This window comes from Grus americana, chromosome 10 (genome assembly GCF_028858705.1).
Source record: "Grus americana isolate bGruAme1 chromosome 10, bGruAme1.mat, whole genome shotgun sequence".
NCBI lineage: Eukaryota > Metazoa > Chordata > Aves > Gruiformes > Gruidae > Grus > Grus americana.
Genome location: NC_072861.1, coordinates 4,644,177 through 4,666,236, shown reverse-complemented (window position 1 = coordinate 4,666,236; position 22,060 = coordinate 4,644,177). Strand labels below are relative to the sequence as shown.

Sequence of the window (22,060 nt, the reverse complement as noted above, 5' to 3'; positions counted from 1 at the left end):
CTATTAAATAAAATATGGAAAGGTAGGTGTGGTTATTTTATTTTTGTCAACTGTTCATATATTGTTTTATATATATAGGTATGTCTCCAACCTCCTCATGGAGTTCTCCTTTGTATAAGCTGCCTTTTATAGACTAGTATGCCCCAGCTTATTAATAAGCAGAATAAACTAGAAATATGAATAAGTGTGGATATTTCTGTGATAGAAAAAAAGGAAAAAAATTAGTTGAACTATATTGTTAGTAAATATGGTCACCTTAATACATCAGTGAGTATACTGTAGATCTGAGTGTAAAATGTTTGAAAAAAATTCTGTAAGTATATAAAAGTGGTAAAGGAGCATGTCCCCATTTAGGGTAGCACAGAAGATACTGTGTTTTAAGAGAAGCTTAATCTGGAAACAGTATGTACCCTGAAGATGCTGTATTGCTGTACAGGAGGTCATCTTACAGGAACACAGAAATGGTGAAAGTGCAACTTTGCCTCTGCACTGCTTCAAGGTCAATTAATGGAGAGAGAGAGAGAGAACCCAGCTGCATAGTCATTCTCAAATTGTACAAAAAATTCAGTTGAGAGTTGTAACTGTAAAAGGGAAATGTAATTAATGCTAATACAAAAATCGAGTATGAAACATTAGGCTGAAATATACACAAACCCATTCATAATTCAGGAAATAGGGATATAGAAATAGATTAAGTTGTGTCTTTAGGAAGCATTCTTGTGGATGTCTGTAAAAAAGCAGGACTTGGCAAATCTATGTATAGTTACAAATAAGAAAAACTCCTTGGCTAATAAAGATACACTGAACCTAATAGCTGTGAAAGTAATGTCTGTGTGTGTAACACTCTGTTGCTGGATCCTTTTTGGCAGCAATTCTTATGTCTCGTGTGTTTTCATGTGTCCACCTGAGGTGGATATACTCAGTGGTACAACACAAGTTGCCCATCAGTTCTTTGCTGTTACACAACCTACATATCAACAATCTTGAAATGGAAGGATGTTAAATTGTAGAGCATGTACAAATAATAAATCTGGAAGAACAATAGATTTGTGAATGAGTGAAATACACTGTGAACCGATAGATTTGTACTTTGAAAAAGAAGAGGGAACTGTCTTAAAACCCAAATGCTGATTTGGCCTGCAACAAGAATCATTCAGCAGTGTGTTAGTGGATGGTGAGATTTGAAGGGAAGAGGAGTCCCGCTGCACCAACTTTGCTGATCCTGTTCCTTAAGCTACATTCTGCTTTTGCTCCTACTATAAAATTTCAGAGAAAATCTAGTTCATATTCATAGTAATAGTTCTACTGGACTGCTCCAAACCTGCAATGCAGAAGGCAGGTTGTGGTTGGACTTTGCGGTGCTTGGGCGTTTTGCCCGTAGGATCTGTAAATGCAGCCTTTTGCAGCACAGCAGAAAGTTGCTGCTGTCACAAGAGCATTTTTGACGAACGGGAGGGAACTTAAAAACTTATATTGCCCATCTTAGTTGTCTAGGCTGCAGTGGTTGCAGTCACATAGAACTAGCTTAGGTCCGTCTCAATTAATGGCAGAAATGGTGTTAGCCAATTCTCTGCAACAAATGCAAACCGTCAAACTGTTGATTAAATTCTGAGGTAGATTTTGCAAGTTGTGTTGAGATGCAAACTGATACCCTATGCAAGTATGATGCTACCTGACATAACTGACAGTTTAGTAATCCCGGGCAAATCTAAAATTTTAGTCCTCTTCAATGTCTAATAATCTCTAATTTACCGAATGTTGATGGTAATGAACTTCAAATAGAAATTTTATACTGCCTTTATTCAATGCTTTTGTTTCCTTTACCTTCTTTTATGGGAAAGGTTAAATACTGTCAGTGTTTCTTCTGCATTTATCATTCACTATCTACTTCTGTGATACTCACCTCCTCTCCAAACAAAATAATGTTAATCTTTTAAGTCTCTCCTTGTATGGATGACTTTCTCGGGTTTTAATCTGTTTAGGGCATTCTCTGGTGCTTTTCTGTTTCTGACATATCTTTTTTTAGATGGATGCTGTTGATGAGCACATCATTTCTAGAGAGGTCATGCCATACATTTATGTAATGGTATAATATTTTAAATCTGCATTAAAAAGAGATGGTTGTGGACATCTATCTTTGGTTTACTCTGCCCCTTAAACTGACTATAATAATTGTTAGGTCTTTTTTTGGCAGTAATTTCAGTCAGTTTAAATCTCATTGGTGAGCAGTAAAAACCTTTGTCTAGACTGTATGTTTATGTCTTCTGGTGGTTGCTCTGACTTCTCTCTGGGAATTGGAGACCCTTTTGGAGCCATTCCCTTCAAGGTGAGGTGTGTAGCTTGTGCCGCTTCTTGAGGCGATGGCCTTCTCCAGGTCTTTCATGCTGTCTTTGAAAGCTGTTCTTTCTCAGGTTATTTTGCTAGTTCTAGCCTTTTTTCCTCCCCGTCTCTGTATCTTCCCCAAGTTTGTCCTTCTCTTGTTAGTTAGGATATGTAATTTTTTTGCATGGGTTCTCATAATGGAGAAACCTTAAACTTTGGCTTTCTTTGGGTAGCAGGGTTTCTACTGATAATCTTCAGTAAGACCACATTGGTAAAAAAAACTCATTTCTTGTGGATTCCCGGAGATGAAGGACAGTGGTTGCTTGATGAGGTACTTGAGGACAACTTAGATATCTCTTCTAAAGTCCAGGCTGCTCTCTGCCTGCAGTTTCTGCATCTACAGTATTTTTTTTTCCCCCAAAGCTCTGCCATGTATCCCATTCTCTCAGGAGACAAAAGACAACCTTTAGTTTCCACTTCTCTGTAGGCTATACAAAGATTTTTGGCTGTTCCAAGTCATCAGTCAGTCTCCAGGCATTAAAATGACTCCTTGAGAACTATGAAGAAGTAACTGAATGTATACTTTTACTTAACTAGAAAGGTGCCTTCCAGTCAATATGACATTACAATAGGTAGAGGATGGACTGCTAAATAGATTGGCACGTGTGTTTAAGACACAAAACAGTGTGGGGAAAAAGTGCTCTAGGAGTACTGCAAAGTGTATGCATCATAGATGCGACCAAACATTAGAAGAAATAATGTATAAAACATGAAGAGACTGATGTTTCAAACTGGAGCGCAAGTTATGCAGTATAAAGACGTGTATATTGAGAGTGTAGGTTTTTAAAAATTACCACCTTTTTTTAGAATGATAGAACTTCAGTCCCTCATAGATAAGCTTTCTGTTTTAGAGGATTTCCATAATTGCTTGGCACCTGGTAAATGATATAAGTGCATTTTGCCTTTATTACTACTAAAATTATCTTAATGTTCTTGAGTCATAGATTTTTAAGTGTGATAGTGGTATGGAGATGCTAATAAAACCAGGTAATTTTATAAAAATCTTTTCCAAGACCTTGGCCATGCTTCCAGAGAAAAGGGGATGAGAAATTTAACTCTGCATAAACATAGCTGTAGCTTTTTGGACACAGGAGTGCAGATGTACACTGTTCATTTAAATCAAAGTTAATAATTTTTTTTTATATAGGTATATCTGAGCCTTCTTTTATTGCTAAAAGTGAAGATCGTTTGTTTAAACATTTATTTGAAGACTATCAAAGATGGGTTCGTCCAGTGGAACGCTTGAATGACACAATAAAAATAAAGTTTGGTCTTGCAATCTCTCAGCTAGTAGATGTGGTATGTATAGTAAATAAGTTTATTTTTTTCCCTAATTCTTAAAAGTCTGGAACATAATGTCATATGAAATAATTGTGCATATTTTAGCTTAAACACAATAGATTATACCTCTAAAATTATTATCAGCGTAATAAAAATACATTGTAAATGGGGGTATCAAGAAGTGATTGCAAAGAGGTTGGCAAGATAAATGATTCTTATGTTTAGTGGAGTTTTCAGCAAAAAAAAAAAGTTAATGAAATTATTAAGCCTAGGGAATTGTGGTTTTATTTACTTATTAAATGGGAAAACCACATATTTTTAAGCTTTATCAGTCTCATTTCTGTAAAATTCAGGAACACTTGCAAATACGGTTCTTTTTCCCTTACGCAGCAAAAAAACCTCTAAGCCTTCAAATATATCACTTCCATACTAATGAAGATTATCTCTTGGCATTGCCTGTGATATGAAAGAGATCAACTAGTTTGTTTTTTTTTTTTTCCCCTGATATTTATTCTCTTCAGAATATTATTTTCAAATTGAATTCACTGTCTATAGGTATAAGAGGAATTTTTCTTCCACATGTTGGCTGTTCCTTTATGTTTCCATAGAAAAACAGTAAGACTGCATAAAATACAGTCAAATAAAAAAATGGAAGGTGGAAAGAGAGACAAAAGGGGAAAAATATCACCTTTAACAGTTAAATAATCAAAGGTCATAATTGTATATTTAAAAAGTTCTCATATAAACATACTTACCAGTGACTGCAATGCTTCTAGAAGTGTGTTTTGTATTTTAAATTACAGACCTCTGTGAAATAAGCGGTTAGTTACTGTGAATGTACTGTGCAGATTTTTTTTCATAAAATATGTTTTATTTTGATAGGATGAGAAAAATCAATTGATGACGACAAATGTCTGGTTGAAACAGGTATGTATAAAATATTGATGAAAAATTCTGAAGCTTCATAACTGCAACTCACAATTTGGAAGAAACTTTTCTAATTAGTTGTATATTCAAAAAACCCGAGTTGTTGCATGAATTTTTATTTTACATAGTGTCTTTAAAATTGTCCCTGGAAATGCTTTAAAGGATTCATTGTTATAAAACTCTTGAAAAACCCCACCGAAACCCCTCAAAAAAAGGTAAATTTAAAAAAAATCATCTAATTAAAAGAAATCTGATATGGCATTGCATGGCCATTTAATATACCAAGGCATGTGTTTCCAACCACAAAAGTTACTGCTTCAGTGCCTAAGTGTTCTTTCAAAAACTATATTAAGAAAAGTAGGGGGTTGTGTAGTCTTTTGGATAATAGTTTTAAGATCTTTCTCTTGTGGGGTATTTGAGATTATCAGATAAACTTCGCTGCGGAATTTAAATTTCAAAGTTGAACATGCTTGCTATAAAGAGCTACTTTTTCCTCTTAAGAATATTTGCTTATGGGCAGGAAAAAAGCCTTTTATAAAAAAGTTTTACAATAATCAGAGTCCAATGCTAAACTTAGTGGCCGCTATTAACTTGGGAAATGCTGCTCACAACTCGTTCTTGATTTAACTTTGAAGAATGTTTGCGGACCCTGATTATACTTACTAGCTTACTAAATTATCTTTGTTCGGGCTACTTCCTTTGTTTTGTTTCCTGTTGCTTCCCATTCCCTTCTTCTCCAGCAACTGTGAATTCAGGCAAAATTTTTCTTTTCAGGAAAACTTTGAGACTATTCAGCAAGTATGAGATGGCAGTATGTCTATGATAACACTTTGTGCCTTCTTAATAGTTTCTGCAGAACTTGTTGCAATTGAACCAGGTCAAATAAAATAAGAACTGACCTGAATATGCATTTAAAATTCTATGTGATGGTGAATTCTTAGAAACTTGAATTTTTTCCTCTTAAGCTTTTAGTTTAAGTATAAAATTACCAAAGTACTACTATGCTTTTAATGGTGCTATTGTTAGTGTTGCTGGTAGAAATAGGAGTGGCTGTCTTGTGAGAGTTGCAGCATGATTTTTTTTTTTGTGATGAAAATGTATAAATTGCTTCTGATTATCGATATTCGTTCAGAACAAGCTTTTCTTCAAAGTTAATTGTCTATACGTTATAATAGCTCTTACTTACATATACATGCTCTGAAAAAGGGTTTTATATCTTAAGATCTGTACAGAGGTATTGTCAAGCAGCTCTTATAACAGAAAACAAATACTGGAATGAGGTAAATAGGTGTCTGTTGAGCAAATTCATGGTTGTATGCAAATTGTAGAAGCTATTTTGATGTTTTGTTTTTAATTGCCTTTTTATATATTTTCATCCAGTCTTGCCCTGCTTAAGTCAACTGCACAATAATAGTGATTTTTACATCTCACATATCCACAGGAATGGATAGATGTAAAATTAAGATGGAATCCTGAAGACTATGCTGGAATAACATCCATTCGTGTCCCATCAGATTCTATTTGGATTCCAGATATTGTATTATATGACAAGTAAGATTTTAATCTTTTAATATAAAATACATTTACTTTCTAACAGTATCCAGGTTGCTTCTAGGAGGCTCACTGGATAGATCATGTGTGTACATTTAATAGAACTAAGAATGTGTGGAAGAACTTGCCTCTGAATGCAAATGGCTTTTGTTGCCATGCTAAATGCTTTGCTTTGATTCTGTATGGAATTTCTAGTCTCTTTGAGAAGTTTATTTCCACTTCTTTCTGTAAATTCTTTTTTTAATTAGAAAAGAATGTCTTGCGCAGTGTTGTGTACAAACTAATAGTCTAGAGTGATGTGAGCGAAGCAACTAATTCATGCTGTTGTAAGTCATATTTAGCATGGATTTAAAATTAAGTACACTCAATCGTAATTTTTTTGTTGTGGTTTTTGGGGTTTGTTGGGTTTTGGTTTTGGTTTTTTTTTTTTTTATTATTTATAGATCACAGAAGCAATAACTTTTGAATTAACCTTTCTGCTCAACTCAGGTGCATGTACAATGCTTTTACATTTCCTGACTTTCTGAGGCAGGAAAAATGGCTGTTGCAGTCACCTTTTTTCTTCAATAATTATGATTTGGCCAAGTTGAAAAGTATTTATGCTGTAGTACCAATAGAAACACCGGAGTTTGGTCATGCTGTTAAAGGTCAGAATTTTTACAGTCCCTTGCACAGGTCATTGGGACCACAGAAAGTTGCACAGATCTTTCACAACTTCACTCTTCCAAAGCTGTTTACCTGTATAAGATTCAGATTTAAAAAAAAAAAAAAAAAAAGAGTTGACTATGAACACAGTACAGAATTTTGGCTATGAAGCGGGGAGAAGAGATGAACAGCTAAAGTGACAATAACAAAACATTTTCTTACTTATAACCACACACCCACACCCTACACACCCCTGTTGTAATTGCATGCATGTATCTCTCTTCTTTCAGTGCAGATGGACGTTTTGAGGGAACATCTACAAAAACTGTGGTAAAATATGACGGGACCATTGCTTGGACTCCACCAGCAAACTACAAAAGTTCTTGTACTATTGATGTAACCTTCTTCCCCTTTGACCTCCAAAATTGCTCAATGAAATTTGGTTCCTGGACTTACGATGGCTCACAGGTTGATATAGTTCTTGAAGATTATGATGTAGACAAAAGAGACTTTTTTGATAATGGAGAATGGGAAATAGTGACTGCAACAGGGAGCAAAGGAAACAGGACTGATGGATGCTGTTGGTATCCTTTTGTTACATATTCATTTATAATTAGACGTTTGCCACTTTTTTACACATTGTTTCTCATTATTCCTTGTATTGGGCTTTCGTTTCTAACTGTCCTTGTCTTCTATCTTCCTTCAAATGAAGGTGAAAAAATTTCACTTTGCACTTCAGTACTGGTATCTTTGACTGTTTTTCTTCTTGTTATTGAAGAGATTATTCCATCGTCTTCTAAAGTTATCCCACTTATAGGAGAGTACTTGGTGTTTACTATGATATTTGTGACATTGTCCATTGTGATAACTGTCTTTGCTATCAATATTCATCATCGCTCTTCATCTACACACAATGCTATGGCACCTTGGGTTCGCAAGATATTTCTTCACAAACTTCCTAAGCTGCTTTGCATGAGAAGCCATGTAGACAGATACTTTGCTCAGAAGGAGGAAACAGGAAATACAAATGGATCAGAGTCATCTAGGAACACCTTGGAAGCAGCTCTAGACTCTATCCGATACATTACAAGGCATGTTATGAAGGAGAATGAAGTTCGTGAGGTAGGTGTATTAGTCATATTACACTGATTTTGTAAAACTGGAAATCAGAAAACCAAGTAATGGTTTGCTATGTGGTTGCATATTAAATATGTGCTATGGGATTTCCAGTTCTTGTCCTTCGCTGGAAGCCGTGTAATTATTTCCACCGGCAAGAATTACAAGTATGGTACAATGCTGAGAATTCTTACAGGTATTGGGCTGATACAATACAGTCCTTGGGTTCTTTAACATCTTTTGGTTTCTTCTAAAAGTAAGTTTGTGTTGTTAATCACACATTTTTTCAGAGATAGTTGTCTGTTAAAAGGGCATGTACTGTAACTGTTCCCTACAGTACTGCTGGATATTATTTTCATGATGCGAGAAGTAGGTATTAGTTTAAATACAAGTTATAGCCATATGTTGGTCATTTTATACTGAGCTCAAACATGGACTAGATGACTTCTTGAGTGTTCTCTTTTAGCCTTATTATCACTTGTCTCTAAATTATATCAAAAGATGTCACAGGCTATTTTTTTCCAGTCTGTACATTTGCACTCTGAACTATCCTTAATGGATATTTACATCATTTGGGTAAGAGCATTATGAATCTATTTTCTTTCCATGCTTTTTAAACTAGTGCCATTGGAACATCAGAGACTTAAATGCTATTTTCAGGCTAGTGTAGAAATATAGAAGTTTCTTGTGTGGTCTTGTGATACTGCTATCTGTTTCTGATGGCAAGGCCTGAGATTCCTTCAGTTTGTACAGAAATGACTGTCTTCAAAAGTTGCTGGTTGCTGAGAGCATGTTCTCACATGCTAGCCTAGGAGTAAGCCAACTCCTCTAATGTACCTTCTCAGGACTCTACTCTGACATTATCACAAGGGATTCAGCTGAGATTTTGAATAAATGTATCTACTGTACTGTTAAAAGAGTGTCAAATACCCTGCATTGTATAAACAACACAAATAGAATAGTTTGCTATTAAATACAAAATTTCCTGTAAATTAAGGGTTGGTTTTCTTTCTTTTGCTGAACTTATTCTATTTGACTGTGAGTGACAAGAGAGGTGAAGTATTTTGTTTTTCAGGTGTAATACTGTTGTGACTCTCAACCTCAGAAATTAAAATACATCTGTATTATTATATTTTATTATTTGGACTCCAGAGAATGCAAGTGTTAACTGCAAAAAGTTGTTAATAAAAACTACACAGCTAGTGCTGTTTAGCCTCTTAGGAAGCAGTAGACTTGGGAAATGTGGATAGCTCCAATTCAAATCCAAAACGATTGTTTGGCAGGGTTTTAATTTGCTCACACAATTATATCTGCTATACTTAACTGTGTATAGATATGAATAATCCTATCAAAAAGGAAAATAGTCTTGAAAGTACTGTGAGTACTCTCCCTAGTGTATAATTCTGTGCAGCTTTCAGATCTTGTGTGTAACACAGCAGCTGCTGTCTACTGTTAGCTTATTTTTTATTTTGGTTTGTTGTTTGTTTGGTTTTGGTTTGGTTTTTTGTGTTTTATGTTTTGTTGTGGGTTTTTGTTGTTTGGGGTTTTTAATACAAGTTTTGCTTCTAGCCCCTGCCCGGGAATTCCATTTTATGATGAGGCTGTGGCATGAATCCTAAATCCTGCAGTATGTTACAGAATTGCACACTGATTTCATCTCTCTGTAGTTGAGGATGTTCAGTGCTTTTCAGGGTCTGTTTCTGCATTAAAATCTGGTATTGGTGTCCTGGTTTCAGCTGGGATAGAGTTAATATTCTTCCTAGTAGCAGGTATAGTGTGTCTTTTGGATTTAGGATGAGAATAATGTAGATAACACACTGATGTTTTAGTTGTTGTCAAGCAGTCAAGGACTTTTCAGCTTCTCATATCGGCCTGCCAACAAGAAGGGGGGGGGGACCCAAGAAGCTGGGAGGGGACAGAGCCAGAACAGCTGACCCAAACTGGCCAAAGGGATATTCCGTAGCATATGATGTCATGCTCCGTATATAACTGGGGCCGGGAGGCAGCGCAGCTCTTGAACTAGCTGAGTATCAGCTTTGGGTGGTGAGCTGTTGTGCTGCGCATCACTCGTTTGGTGTATTCTATTTATTTATTATTATTATTATCTTCTTTTTCTGTCCTATTAAACTCTTTATTTCAACCCACAAGTTTTACCTTTTTTTTTTTTTTTCTTTTCGATTCTCTCCCTCATCCCATTGGGAGTGGGAGGAGTGAGCAAACAGCTGTGTGCTTGTTCTAGCTGCCTGCTGGGTTAAACCACAACAATTGGTCTCTATAGCTTACCAATCTTCATAGAGGGAAATCTGTTCCTGTAATAGCTCATAGTGTAATTATAAGAAGTTATTAAAGGGGGTTACCAAATGGATGTGATTGGAAAAAAGTGTACTGTGAAGTGATTAAGAATTGCAGGATTTGGTACTGTATTTTTGCCTGTTCTTGCACATACTGAACAACTCCTATGCTCTTTGTTTTTTAGGTTGTTGAAGACTGGAAATTTATTGCTCAGGTGCTTGATCGAATGTTTTTATGGACTTTTCTTCTGGTTTCAATAATTGGATCACTTGTGTTATTTATTCCTGTTATTCATAAATGGGCAAGTATAATAGTGCCTACGCATATAGGCAGTACAAATGCCTAAAATATTCTTGGGTCTGTCTCCTGCTAATGTGGCTCTAAAGAGTTTTGCAGTAGCTCTATTTCATGCATGTTATTTTCAGGCATGTTTCTAATAGAGTAAAAAAAAAAATAATCCCAAATCAGAAAATTATGTTTATTTTAGAGCATGTCATCCCTAGGACGCATAGAAGTCAATTTGCTTATTTCCAGTCTACTAAGTTACTTCTAAATCAGGTCAGAATTAAAAGGACCTTCTCATGCACTTGCATGTATGATATGTCAAAAAAGCATACACTGACACCTACTGCGAAACAGAAGGATTTAAAATTTTTTAATGATGATCGCTGTAGTTCAATTATTAAATTACTATATAAATTGTTATAGTGAGTATTAAATATTTGTAGATATTTACAGTTGGGTTGCTTATTTCAATTTACTGTAGTATGCAAAGGAGAATTTTTATCAGCTCTCTTGAATGTGTTGTAAAAGTAATAAAGTTTCTACAGAGTAAATTTAAAATAATAATAAAAATACCCTTTAAACTTCCCATATATTCAACATATAAGTAAAAGTAGTGATTTGGCTATGTTTTGCCTTTATAAATTTTCAGTGGGATCTGCTGCTAAATTTAAAACCTTGTTAATTCTATTATACTAACATGAACATTTAATATGGTAAGCCTTAAAATGTCTGCAGGATACAAATATATCGGTATCTTTGTATCAGCTATGGAAGGGAAGGCAAAGACAATTAAATGAATTCCCAAGTTGCACAAATAGTCTAATAGACCAGAACATTCAGGTTTCTTTATTCTCAATGAAGAATTTGATACAGTATGTGAGTTGCAAATATGTTAATCATTTCCTGCTTTTACGTGTTGCTCAGAATTAAGTTTTTAAGCATGGTTAGATGGAACTTGGGGTATGCCTTTCTGAAGGAAATGGGTTGAAAATTATCATGCTGTATAACCAAATGCAGATGATTAAAGTTTCATAAATTTGTTAAACTGAACTTAGAAAGCTACCTTTAATAGGTTCTCTCACTTAAAGGACCATATACAACTCTGAGCAGCAAGGATTTACAGCTTCCCATACTTTTTTTTTCCTGAGAGCATTGAAAACTAACTTGCAACTTTTTACTTATTCCATTAAAATATATTCTTTAAATACGGATTTAAATTCTCTACATTCTTTCCAATGCCATCTTTCTTAAAAGATTTACTTCTGGAAGAGACTCTAAAATAGATGGAGGTTTTCCTACACCAAAGTTTTGTCAGTGTACTTCATAATATAGTTTCATCCTGGAGGGCTAATACAGTAATGCCAAGCTAGAGCAAGTCTTGGGAAGTTTTTATTTGCTTTAATTACTACATTATTAGTAACATGTTTAGGTGAAAAATTTAATGTAAATGGTGGTATCTTTGATAATGTAAGTTTTTGTAGTGGTTATGAATTTGGAAAACAGATACATTTTTCCCTGCTCCATATCTCCTTTAGAATAGCACTGTTTGGCATTGTACTGATTGTAGTACTGATTGCTTATGTCATAACTTATATATAATTGAATATTTATTTCAAATTGTTCTCACCTGTAGGACATTCTTGGTTTTGTGTAGCTTTTTAAGGCTCACAGGCAAGGAAATGATGCCAGTGAAGCCTTTCCCCCCACCCCAAATACCAATTTAGAAATAATTCTGACAGTAACGGGAGTCACTCTGGCTCTTCAGTTGTACAATTACATCTGGCATTGGATATCTAGATTTCCTCTATTCCCATCATAATTAATTTTAAAGGTGAATTTGCAAAGATTGTCCAATTTAATCCATTAATATAATAATTTTAACTTTTGCAGCATTACTAAGATGAAACAATGCATCAGTGACTTTCTCTGTGTGGAAGTTGCAGAAATCCTTTAGATATCATATTTCTTCTTCAAATGCTAAATTTCTTTTTATAGTCCTTCTTCGGTTTGAATTATTGAAGTTTATTCTTACCTGAACAGAAAGCAATGTAAGTAAAACTATAATCTATAACTATATATATTATTTTTTTAACTCCCCACCTCGTCTCTTTCCCCTTGTTAAATGATGTCTGTAGATTGCCCAGTTATAAGGTGATGGATTGGCAGCGTATTGGCCACTGGAGTCCCAGTCTTTATACTAGTAACTCACAGTTTTTGCAAATGCGTGAATTTCAGTCACTTCTATAATCTGATCATGATAAATACAGGTAAGATAGCTTGACACTAGAATCCTTGGGGTCTTCAGCTTACCATCAGGTGTGTCTGAAACAAAATAATTTTAATAGCCTCAGAAGCATGGACCTTTACTTATGTAAATTGTTTCTGAATGTGTTGAACTGTAGCTAGTGCTACCTTATATAGGTTTTTGTCGCTTGGTCAAAATAAATGAAAACCAAAAAAAGCACGATTTTTAACAGCTTGGTTCTCTTTATTTTCATAAATGTTACATCACTTGATACACTGTATTTCCAGTTTCCACTTTGGTACAGAGAGAATAGTTCATATTTTTACAAAATATTTTCTCATGACAGTATATTGTTGCATTTTTTATTCATGCTTTTAAATTATCAGCAGTTACGGATTTTAAAAAAAAAAAAAAAGTATGCCTAATAGGTAATTTTAGCATACTTTGCAGGACTATTTTGTATCTACATGCCTTCCCTTGTCATAAAACACTTTGCTATAGTAGGATGCTTCTGTATCCAAACTATCCTATCAAAGTATTTTGATCCTTAGCATAACCTGCAGACCACATCTTAGTGTGTATTTTACTTGTACGAAGTTTTAAACATGATTAGGTTTGAATAGCTTGATGTTTTTTCTGACAGTCTTCTCATATGTTGAAATATGGGGATGCACAGAGTTTACATTATGGCTGCTTTATTACTATCATCTATTATTTACCTATTTGTTTTCCTTCTGCAATAAACCTGCCCATGGTCCTTTCCTCCTGCTGTTTGAGTCAGTTTATACACCAGGTGGCAATGTCTGCATTCTGGCAATTTGGTCTCTGTGCTTCCTGAACCATTTCATCCTCATGAGGGCTTTCATTGAACTCAGTGTGAACTTATTCCCAGAAGATCCTGTCATCATCTGAAGAGACTTGGCACCAGACTTGTGGAAACAAATCTAGTAGCCCAAAGTATTCAACTTGTCTTGACTTTCTGAATATTCACGTAATTTTTGCTTTCTTTATCAACTCCTTCTTAAACCATTCCTATAAAGTTTAATGTTCTACCTACATCTTTTCCAGTTATTGCAAAAAGTAGCTGTCAAGCACAGCTCATATGACTTTGAGATTAGCTGTCATAAGGATTAAAATTTTTTTTTTCCACTGTTCACATTTTTAACAAAGCCTTCTTGGTCAAGCAAAGTTGAAGCCAAGAGAGATCCTTATTCTACCAGACATAGAAGAGACATCAGGTAAAGGGCTGGGGGTGCAGAGTTGGTTGGCGAAGGTTTTATTTGATTTCACAACATACTATTTAATCTTTACATTTCATCTCCAGCCATCAAAGGTTGTAAAAACAATCCTGCTGTTCCTAGAATACATACCAGGATGAAAACCCATAGAAAAATACGATCGATTACCATGGCAACGTATTTCCAGTCATCCTGAATCTGAAAAATAAATTGAATAGCAAGTAGGCATGTTTATTAGATTAACAACTTGCATTAGCAATTAGTACCATTTTCTGTAGGAAGCATGGATTTTTTTTTCCATATGTAGATATCTTTCATATATGCAGAACTTAGATATCCCTGTTTTCATTGACCAATAAATTCATCTTGAAGAAGCTTTATTTGAATATGTTATTAGTGGCAAAGCCAACAGCTACTTCTTCAAATACAAAAAGTTGTTCATCAAGACACTGGACTTCATGAGATACAACTTCTCTTCTGTATGCCAAAAATGAAAGGGAAAAGCTTTACATTCTTAGGTGATCAGGTTTGTCCAGAAAACCCTCCTGAAACAGACTGCTCCTACTGGTCTTTAGGCAGTATGTAAAAAGACAAAGATTAATTGGTATATAATTATTTGGTATGTTTCTTATGTAGTACTGAAACGTAATTGTTCTCATGCGTGATGTAAAACTCATCTCCTTACCTTCCATGTAGAGAGGGAACCAAATGTCCAAAACCCAGATTTTTCTAATTTTTTTTACAGTGACATTATAACAAGAGTGACACTGAAGTATTATATATGTTATATATTAATAGTAACTACATTAGGTGACCATTTTAGTTACTCCTGAGATTACAATTTAAATCTTTACTTCATTTTTCTAAAGGAAGACTAATAAATGACTAATGCATTCGGTTTTGAAATTTTGCACTTTTTAGCTTAGAACTTGTTTGTTAAGGCAGACTTAAAAACCCCAAATGACCCCATATTTTCTATACCAACTAGTTCTAAAGTAAGTTCTGATTTCAGTATGAGCAAAATAACTTCATTCTAACTTTGTGCCATACTTCAGAGGATTTAAATACAGTGACTATTGTGGTGGTGTGGCTACTGCTTTTAGTATGTTTGAGGAACATGATAAAAAGAAAACTTGAATTTTTTCTTTTTATTGCATCAAGATGCATTTTTATGAAAGACTATGGTTCCCATCTTGCAGCAGTTTTCACATTTAGCTGCAGCACTTTACTCTGCAGCAGCTGCAGAATAAGCAACATCATCACTGTGAAGGACATTCATTCTTATGTTCTTTATTATTGACTGTAAGCCAGGGGAGGGAGAATGTAACTTTCTGAAGGCCATAGTCAGCAAATTCCACCATTAAGATTATAGCTTGGAAAATCCTCACTCCAGGTCTTGTAGGACAGATGCTCAAGTATGTTTCCCTAGCAGTGGTTACCTTAACATGCTTCACTCACTACACGTGTTGTCAGTGAACAGAATGGTGTGCAACAGAACTGCTCCTCAAAATTATCTACATTCAAAATTGCACATATTTGTAATACAGCTTGGGTCATGTATTAAATAATGGTCTGTGTTGTCTTTTTGTTTGGTTGGTTTTTGGGGTGCTTGGGGGATTTTTTGAGATCTCTTTTTCTTACAAAACACGCTAATGGCAAATGGTGTCTGCAGTTTGAGTAACAGTAAAATATGTTCTTACCTCTTTTGCTTCATTCTGCATTTTCATATTTTCTGCAATGTATTTAACACTTTCAATGGCATCTCTCATTTCTGGTGACAGAACTGAAAATGAAAACAGAGGATCTACAGACTCAGAGCTTGAACTTCTTGTGAGATTGCCACTGAAATCCGAGAACTTCATTCGTTGATACTGACAACAGCTGCATGCCATATCTTGACATACAAAGCCATCTTTGCAGCATTTGGTTTCAGAACTGTTGAAGCAATTTAAGTTTGAAAACTCAGAAGTGAAAAATGGTTTTGGCTTCTGATTATTTTCTTCATCACTGGCAGGCCTTGTCATAAACATGATCCTGGGAAGTAAGTTCAAGAAAATGGTTCTCACCCAGACAGGCATTGTGTGTGTCTTGGGTGTTCTGTAGTGCACGTTAAGTACAAATACCGTAATTACAATAGATAGAGTTACAAATATCATGGTGAAAAGGAGGTATTCCCCAATAAGTGGAATTACCAGGGAAGTAGAAGGTATGGTTTCTGTGATAACAAGAAGGAACACTGTTAAAGATAGAAGGACTGATATGCAGAGTGTCACCTTCTCACCACAGTCTGAAGGCAAATAGAAAACTAATACAGTCAGAAAAGAAATCAGCAGACATGGAATAATCATATTGATAGTGTAAAATAAAGGTAAACGCCTAATGTAAAGAGAATATGTGATGTCTGGATATATCTCCTCACAGCAGTTGTATTTGATGTCATGTTTATACCCAGGAGCTTTAATAATGGCCCATTCTCCACTCTCCCAGTAATCTTTCAGGTTCATCGTAGAGCCAATTAAAACTAAGTCAATTTTGGCTTTATCGTAAGACCAGGAACCAAACTTCATGGTGCAGTTCTGATAGTCAAATGGGAAGTAGGTTACATCTATTTTACATGAGCTTTTAAATATAGCTGGAGGTATCCAGGTCACATCGCCTGTGTATTTTAATAGGGCCTTTGTCTTGTCATCAACCTGGAAATCCCCAACTGCACTGTAAAGCAAATAAAAATAACAAAAATTAGAATGCAACTACTCCGGGTAGTTTCATACATTCAAATCATACACATTAATCTGTTTTGGGAAAGTCAGTGATTACATGTTGACATGGAGCTAAATGGCATGTGCAGGACTGAGTCAGCAGCTGTCATAAATTTGCATAGTTAAACAGAAACAGCTGTATAAACTTACCATGGAGGATTTGAAAGGAAATAATTCTCCCTTACAACAACATGGCTCAGTGCAATCAATATTCAAAGCAGCAAACAGGAGATTGCAAATGGCAAACTAGATGATTGTGGTAGGTCCCTTCCAACTGAACTATTTTATCCTATTCTATTTTAGATCAAGCATATCAGAACCCCAGGGCTGATAAGAGGATACCTGCAGTACTGGTGTTTCCACCTCTGTGAAGAGTGCAGGTAGTAACTATGGAAAGAGGGATTAGGGTTGGGGTGCATCTTTGCGTAAGGAGTGTATTTGGTGGGGGTTTAAGTCCCATGTTGCTATCCTGATCACATGGATCATACAGCAACTGTGTGACAATTTCAGTTGTTTATATGAAAAAGTAAAATTAAAAAGGTCATTTCAAGTTTTAAGGCCACAGTTAGAAAAAGAGTGTCATTACTGTTGTTCCATACACCTAAGTTTTGAGTCTGTGTAGCCAAGTCTATTTCACCAAGAACTACTTCCCTACATAGCAGAGGGATCTATTTACTTATGGTTTGGCTCCTCACAGTCTCAGGTACTGACATCCACAGTAAACTTTACCTGTGGCTTTTATATGTCAACACTATTATTGTAAAGGTGTCAAATGGTGAGTTTAACTGCTGGAAAGCTAGAATTTGCAGGTTTTTTCAGTTTAAGGTCTGACTCACAGACAAGAACTCTCCAGTCTAAGGGAATTCCTTGCCACCTCCCTTGTAAGCAGTGATAAAAATAAAAGTGGCAGTTTGTGAAGGCGAAAAACAAAGTTCACTGTGGCCTGCCCACTTGCAGCTCCAGGTGAGGAGCTGGCTCCTGCCCAGTGATGCTGATGTAGATGGCAGGGAGACGAGTACAACAACAGGGAGATGTGGGACAGGTGTGTTGAAAAGCAGGCTTTTTCAGTTAATTCAGTGAACCTGCTGCTGATTTTTTTTAAACTAGTAACATTACCTCCCCTTCTTCCTGAATTAAGAAGATAAATATGCAAGAGTCTTACTTGTTATATAAAACGATATCTGGCTTCCAGATCTGGCCAGATGGTACTCGGATGAATTCAGCACCTCCATAGTCTGCTGGATTCCACCGAAGCTTGTAATCATTCCAGATCTAATTATGGAAGAAATGAGTCTATGTTAGGTTTGTGAAGAAATTGAAATTGAGTGAACTACACTCAAACCAAGTGCTGTCATATCACTTCTAGGGTTTTTTTATTTTGGATACTACAATGATTAGATGTCTCTTTTACAAACACAGATGCCTGGTGTTTATTCACTTGGAGATTGTGGGGCTATTGGCCTGATAAGACAGACGTGCGTGACTCTATGCCTCAGGAATGTCTACTCGGTAGCTGAAACAAGGTGAAAGAGGGAATAAAGACAATCTCTTGCCAGAGAGTGTTGGACTTGAACAATAACTAAGGTCTCAAAAAGTCAGATATCTGTGAGATGGTGAAAACAAGTTCATAGGAGTCTCTGGTGCTCGGTGTGAGCGCTGAGTGAAGGACCCAGGGTACACGGGTTAGAAAGAGCTGCAGGGTGTCATTGCTCAGTTAAGCAACAGTCTTGTTCATTAGGGCTCATTAAAACCCAGTTTAACAAAGTTGAATATTAAACTGAAGCTGGGAATGAAGTTGCTTATTAAGCTGACTGCAACAGTGAGTAATTGCACTTTTAACCCATAAAGACCCTTTTAAGTGAAATCAATGTTTTTGGTTTGTTCTCACTTTCCGGGAGCTAAACAGCACCAAGTGATGCTGTGCAGGACCTCCGTGCCACCGTGCTTCCTCTCTGGTGTGTGCTAAGGCAGGGTGTTTGGGAGTCCTCAGAGCAAGACCGTAGCAATTAGGTACTACACTCCAAGTGTAGGAGAGTTAGGGCTGCAGGCTGGTGACTCACAACCTGAGTTGAACAGCTGCACCTCGAGCTAGGTCCGTATTTAAATGCTGCAGCACCCAGACTCGGTGGGACAGAAAGTTGGTGGTGATGACTTGTTTCTGGCTGGTCAGTTAACAAAGTGCTCCATGGCAGGGGATCGGCTGGGGCCGTGCCTGGGCTGGCGGCGCTGAGGACAGGGCAGAGCAGCGCCAGGCAGCGCCGCTCCCTTCCCTTCCCCTGCCCAGGGGCCGGGGCAGCCCGAGCGTGCGGCGGAGACGGGCCGCCCAGGCGAGCGGGCCGGCGGCGCGGTCGGTGTCGGCGGCGGCCCCCGCGGCGGGAGCGTCCCTTAGCGTTCCGCGGCCGCCGCGCGCCGCTGGGGGGCAGCAGCGCGCCTAGGAGAGCGTCGCGAGCGGCGTTCCCGGCGCTGAGGCGAGAGCTGAGGCGGGGTAGCCATTGCTGGAGCTCCAGGCGCCGGCGGGGGCTTGCCCGTGCCCGTGATGCCTTCCGAGGCTGCGGCTTTGTCCCGAGGGAAGGGGGCCTGGCGAGCACGGTGCTCCCGGGAGCCCGCAAAGGCCTTGCTGGGCGGGCAGCTCTTCACGCCCCTGGCGCCGCCCGTTAGGGCCGGCGTCCCCTGCTCGGACTCCCGCGCTGGGGAGGTGGTGAGTTGGTGCCGTCTGGGCTATCAGTGAGCTCTACTTACGTGCTTCAGCCACAAGTTGGTTTCCATTATCTGGTTGACTTCATCCTGGAAAACAGAGGCGTGTCGGGAGAGGCGCCGGCACTCCTGTCTCCCCAGGTGCCCTGGCGGGGCGGGTACTCACCACCTTCACCAGCTGGGACATGGACACTTCGAACTGGATGATGACAGGGTCCGAGACGTTCTTGACAGGACGGACGAACTGGTTGTAACTCTCGAAGAGGGCCGCATAGAGCCGGTGCTCGGCCTCGGAGCTGCCACAGCCTGTGGAGGGCACGGCGGGGTGAGCAGCCGCAGGGGCTGGCGCAGCTTAAGGGGCAGCAGCCACCGAGGCAGCAGTACCCCATGTGGGGAAGCTTGGCCGGAGTAGGGGGCAATGCTGCCTTTGGTACCCTTCTTGCTGTGTGTTAACTGCTTAGCATCCGTGTGATGTGTGGGGAAAAGGCCAAGCCTTGTGTAAGTGGGTGGTAGTGTGTCATGATTGGCATTTGCTTGGACTGGGAGAAGGAAAGCAACGTAAGGCAATGTTATGACAGTTTTTCTCACACACATCTCTGCAAATGGGTTCAAAAAATAGTTTCAGGGAGTTATTGAAGAACTGGAGGTGCAAAAGCACTTTCCCCTCACAGGCCTAACCCCCTGGACCTGCTGAAGCTGCAGGGGTGTGGAGCAGAGGAAGGGGAAAGCGTAACCTGACAGACCAGGCCGCTTGTAAGCTGTCAGAGTGTTTTGCAATAGGAGGATTCCTAGGAAATGAGAACTCTGCTTTCTAGCCTGAGTCATGGTTGCGTGATTATAGAGATGATAACAGCCTGCTTGTTAAAATGTGAAAAAAAGGATTAAAAATGACTAACCGTTATATTCAAAGGCTTTTCAGCACATTCAAAGCGTGCTAGTTACTCATTTATTATTCTAAGTATTTTTTATTTATAATTTATTCCTATTGTCCATTTTGCCACTGATAACTGCTGTTCATGGTGCCTTGTGGCCAACAAAAAAGCTGCAAACTGAAATTCTTAAACAACGAGGTCTTTCAGCTGTTTCAGGGTGAGGTGTGAGAACCTGTATTTCACACTGCATTTTTACTTTGAGCTAGCAAGGTAATAACCATCCTGACAGCTGAACACTATTTAAAAACCAATAGTCTTTTATTTTTAGGGATTTTCTCTTAAACTCTTGTCTGGACAGCACATCCTCAAGCACTCCAACTGAAAGTCAAAAAAAGGCCTGTTTTGTCATTTATAGATGACACTATGTGAATTTGGCAAAGGCACAGAACTGAAGTCTGTTGAACATAGTCTACAGTTCCTTTGGAACACAAATATGAATCTACAGATATTTGCAAAGACGTGTTTAATTTTTTTTGCCAGACAGTTGTATTTCAGTAGAGAAAGAGATAGGTGGCAGAAGTATCTGCAGGTGACTGATACGTAGTGTTTCACAAAGCAGGTGTTACTTTCTGATCTTTGTAAGAGCTCCCCTCTCCCAAAGACAAGAGGGTCCCCCTCATGTGAAACTGTATTCATATAAAACCTCCTTTTCTTTTTTTAACCCTCTCCTCCTCTGTTCACTTAGAGGGCAGTTTTATTTTCACATTAGTGAAATCATTCAAGCCAACTTGCTAACTAGTGAACACATTTCTTTCACTCTCTTTAACTGCTAGCCTTGCCCTAATTATTTATTGATATCTCATATCTCTCAGATCAAGATTTCCTGGAATAAATACTCTCAAATCTTTTAGGTAAATAATTGTAAAGCTAGATCTTAACTGCTCTCTATTATAGTCAATCCCAAATTTCCAGCCTTTTTATATGTTGCTAGCACTTTAATTAAAGTCTGGCATCCACTGTATCTAGAGAAGTGTATTAATGTGGGTTGGTTTTTTTATTATTTAAATGTTTTAGTGCTTTCCATATCTGCAGAGATAACGCACGCTGTTTGCAGCACGTATTTCAAGCTGTTTAATATTGTCGCTTTTGTGTGGTCTTCTCTACAATGGGTAAAACCACACCTTTACATTTAAGGTGCTTTCTCTTTTTAATGTAAAAATGGGTTTGTGTGTCCTTTTTGGCATCTTGAACCAGGACTATTTAACTACTTTACAAGGAGAAATCTAAAAAAGCCCCCAAACCAACATCAAACTATGTAACAGAAAGAGCTGTACTAGGATTCTGTACATTTATCCATTAGTTTGGAGTGAGCTTCAGCACTTCTTAAAAATAATTTGCACCAAAGCCATCTCCTGTTCACCTTTTCAACCACCCCTTCACCAACAAGGAATAAACAAATTAAAGATCACTCACCTTGACAGAGAAGGCAAACAGCAGCAGTTAGAAGGAGAGTGTGCGTGCTCTCCATGGTGTTATGAATTACTGCCTGTCGACAGAGGCTGTTGAAGATGGGCTTAGCTGCCAGGACTGTATGAGCATAGGAAGTACAGAGAGCTCCGCTCCTCCGATGCGTGAAACGCCTGGAAGCAGCAGACAGCAGGACCCTGAACACAGTTCTGCGCAGTGAGCTCCCATTAGGTTTGCTGTGCTGCCCCCTTTCTAGCTACCCGAGCTGTCAGAGCATTGGAAACAGCAAATAAATTGCAAACAAAA

General features: G+C 37.8%; 2 protein-coding genes across 3 annotated transcripts in view; one reads left to right on the top strand and one right to left on the bottom strand.

Annotated features, from left to right (window-relative positions):
• Positions 1-13,486, top strand: part of CHRNA5 (cholinergic receptor nicotinic alpha 5 subunit) — a 19,857-nt gene extending 6,371 nt beyond the window's left edge. For both annotated transcript variants that reach the window (XM_054836947.1, XM_054836948.1), the window contains exons 2-6: positions 3,530-3,681; positions 4,546-4,590; positions 6,032-6,141; positions 7,077-7,908; positions 10,379-13,486. In XM_054836947.1, the coding sequence (XP_054692922.1) occupies positions 3,530-3,681; positions 4,546-4,590; positions 6,032-6,141; positions 7,077-7,908; positions 10,379-10,540 (1,301 nt within the window). In that variant the 3' untranslated portion in view covers positions 10,541-13,486. The remainder of the gene's footprint in view (positions 1-3,529; positions 3,682-4,545; positions 4,591-6,031; positions 6,142-7,076; positions 7,909-10,378) is intronic.
• On the bottom strand, positions 12,947-22,060 carry CHRNA3 (cholinergic receptor nicotinic alpha 3 subunit). Its single transcript, XM_054836944.1, has 6 exons — positions 21,761-22,060; positions 19,582-19,721; positions 19,461-19,505; positions 17,884-17,993; positions 15,663-16,674; positions 12,947-14,160 (listed from the first exon to the last, which is right to left on the bottom strand). Exons 1-6 carry the CDS (start codon positions 21,813-21,815, stop codon positions 14,032-14,034), a joined length of 1,491 nt encoding a protein of 496 aa, XP_054692919.1. The 5' UTR covers positions 21,816-22,060; the 3' UTR covers positions 12,947-14,031.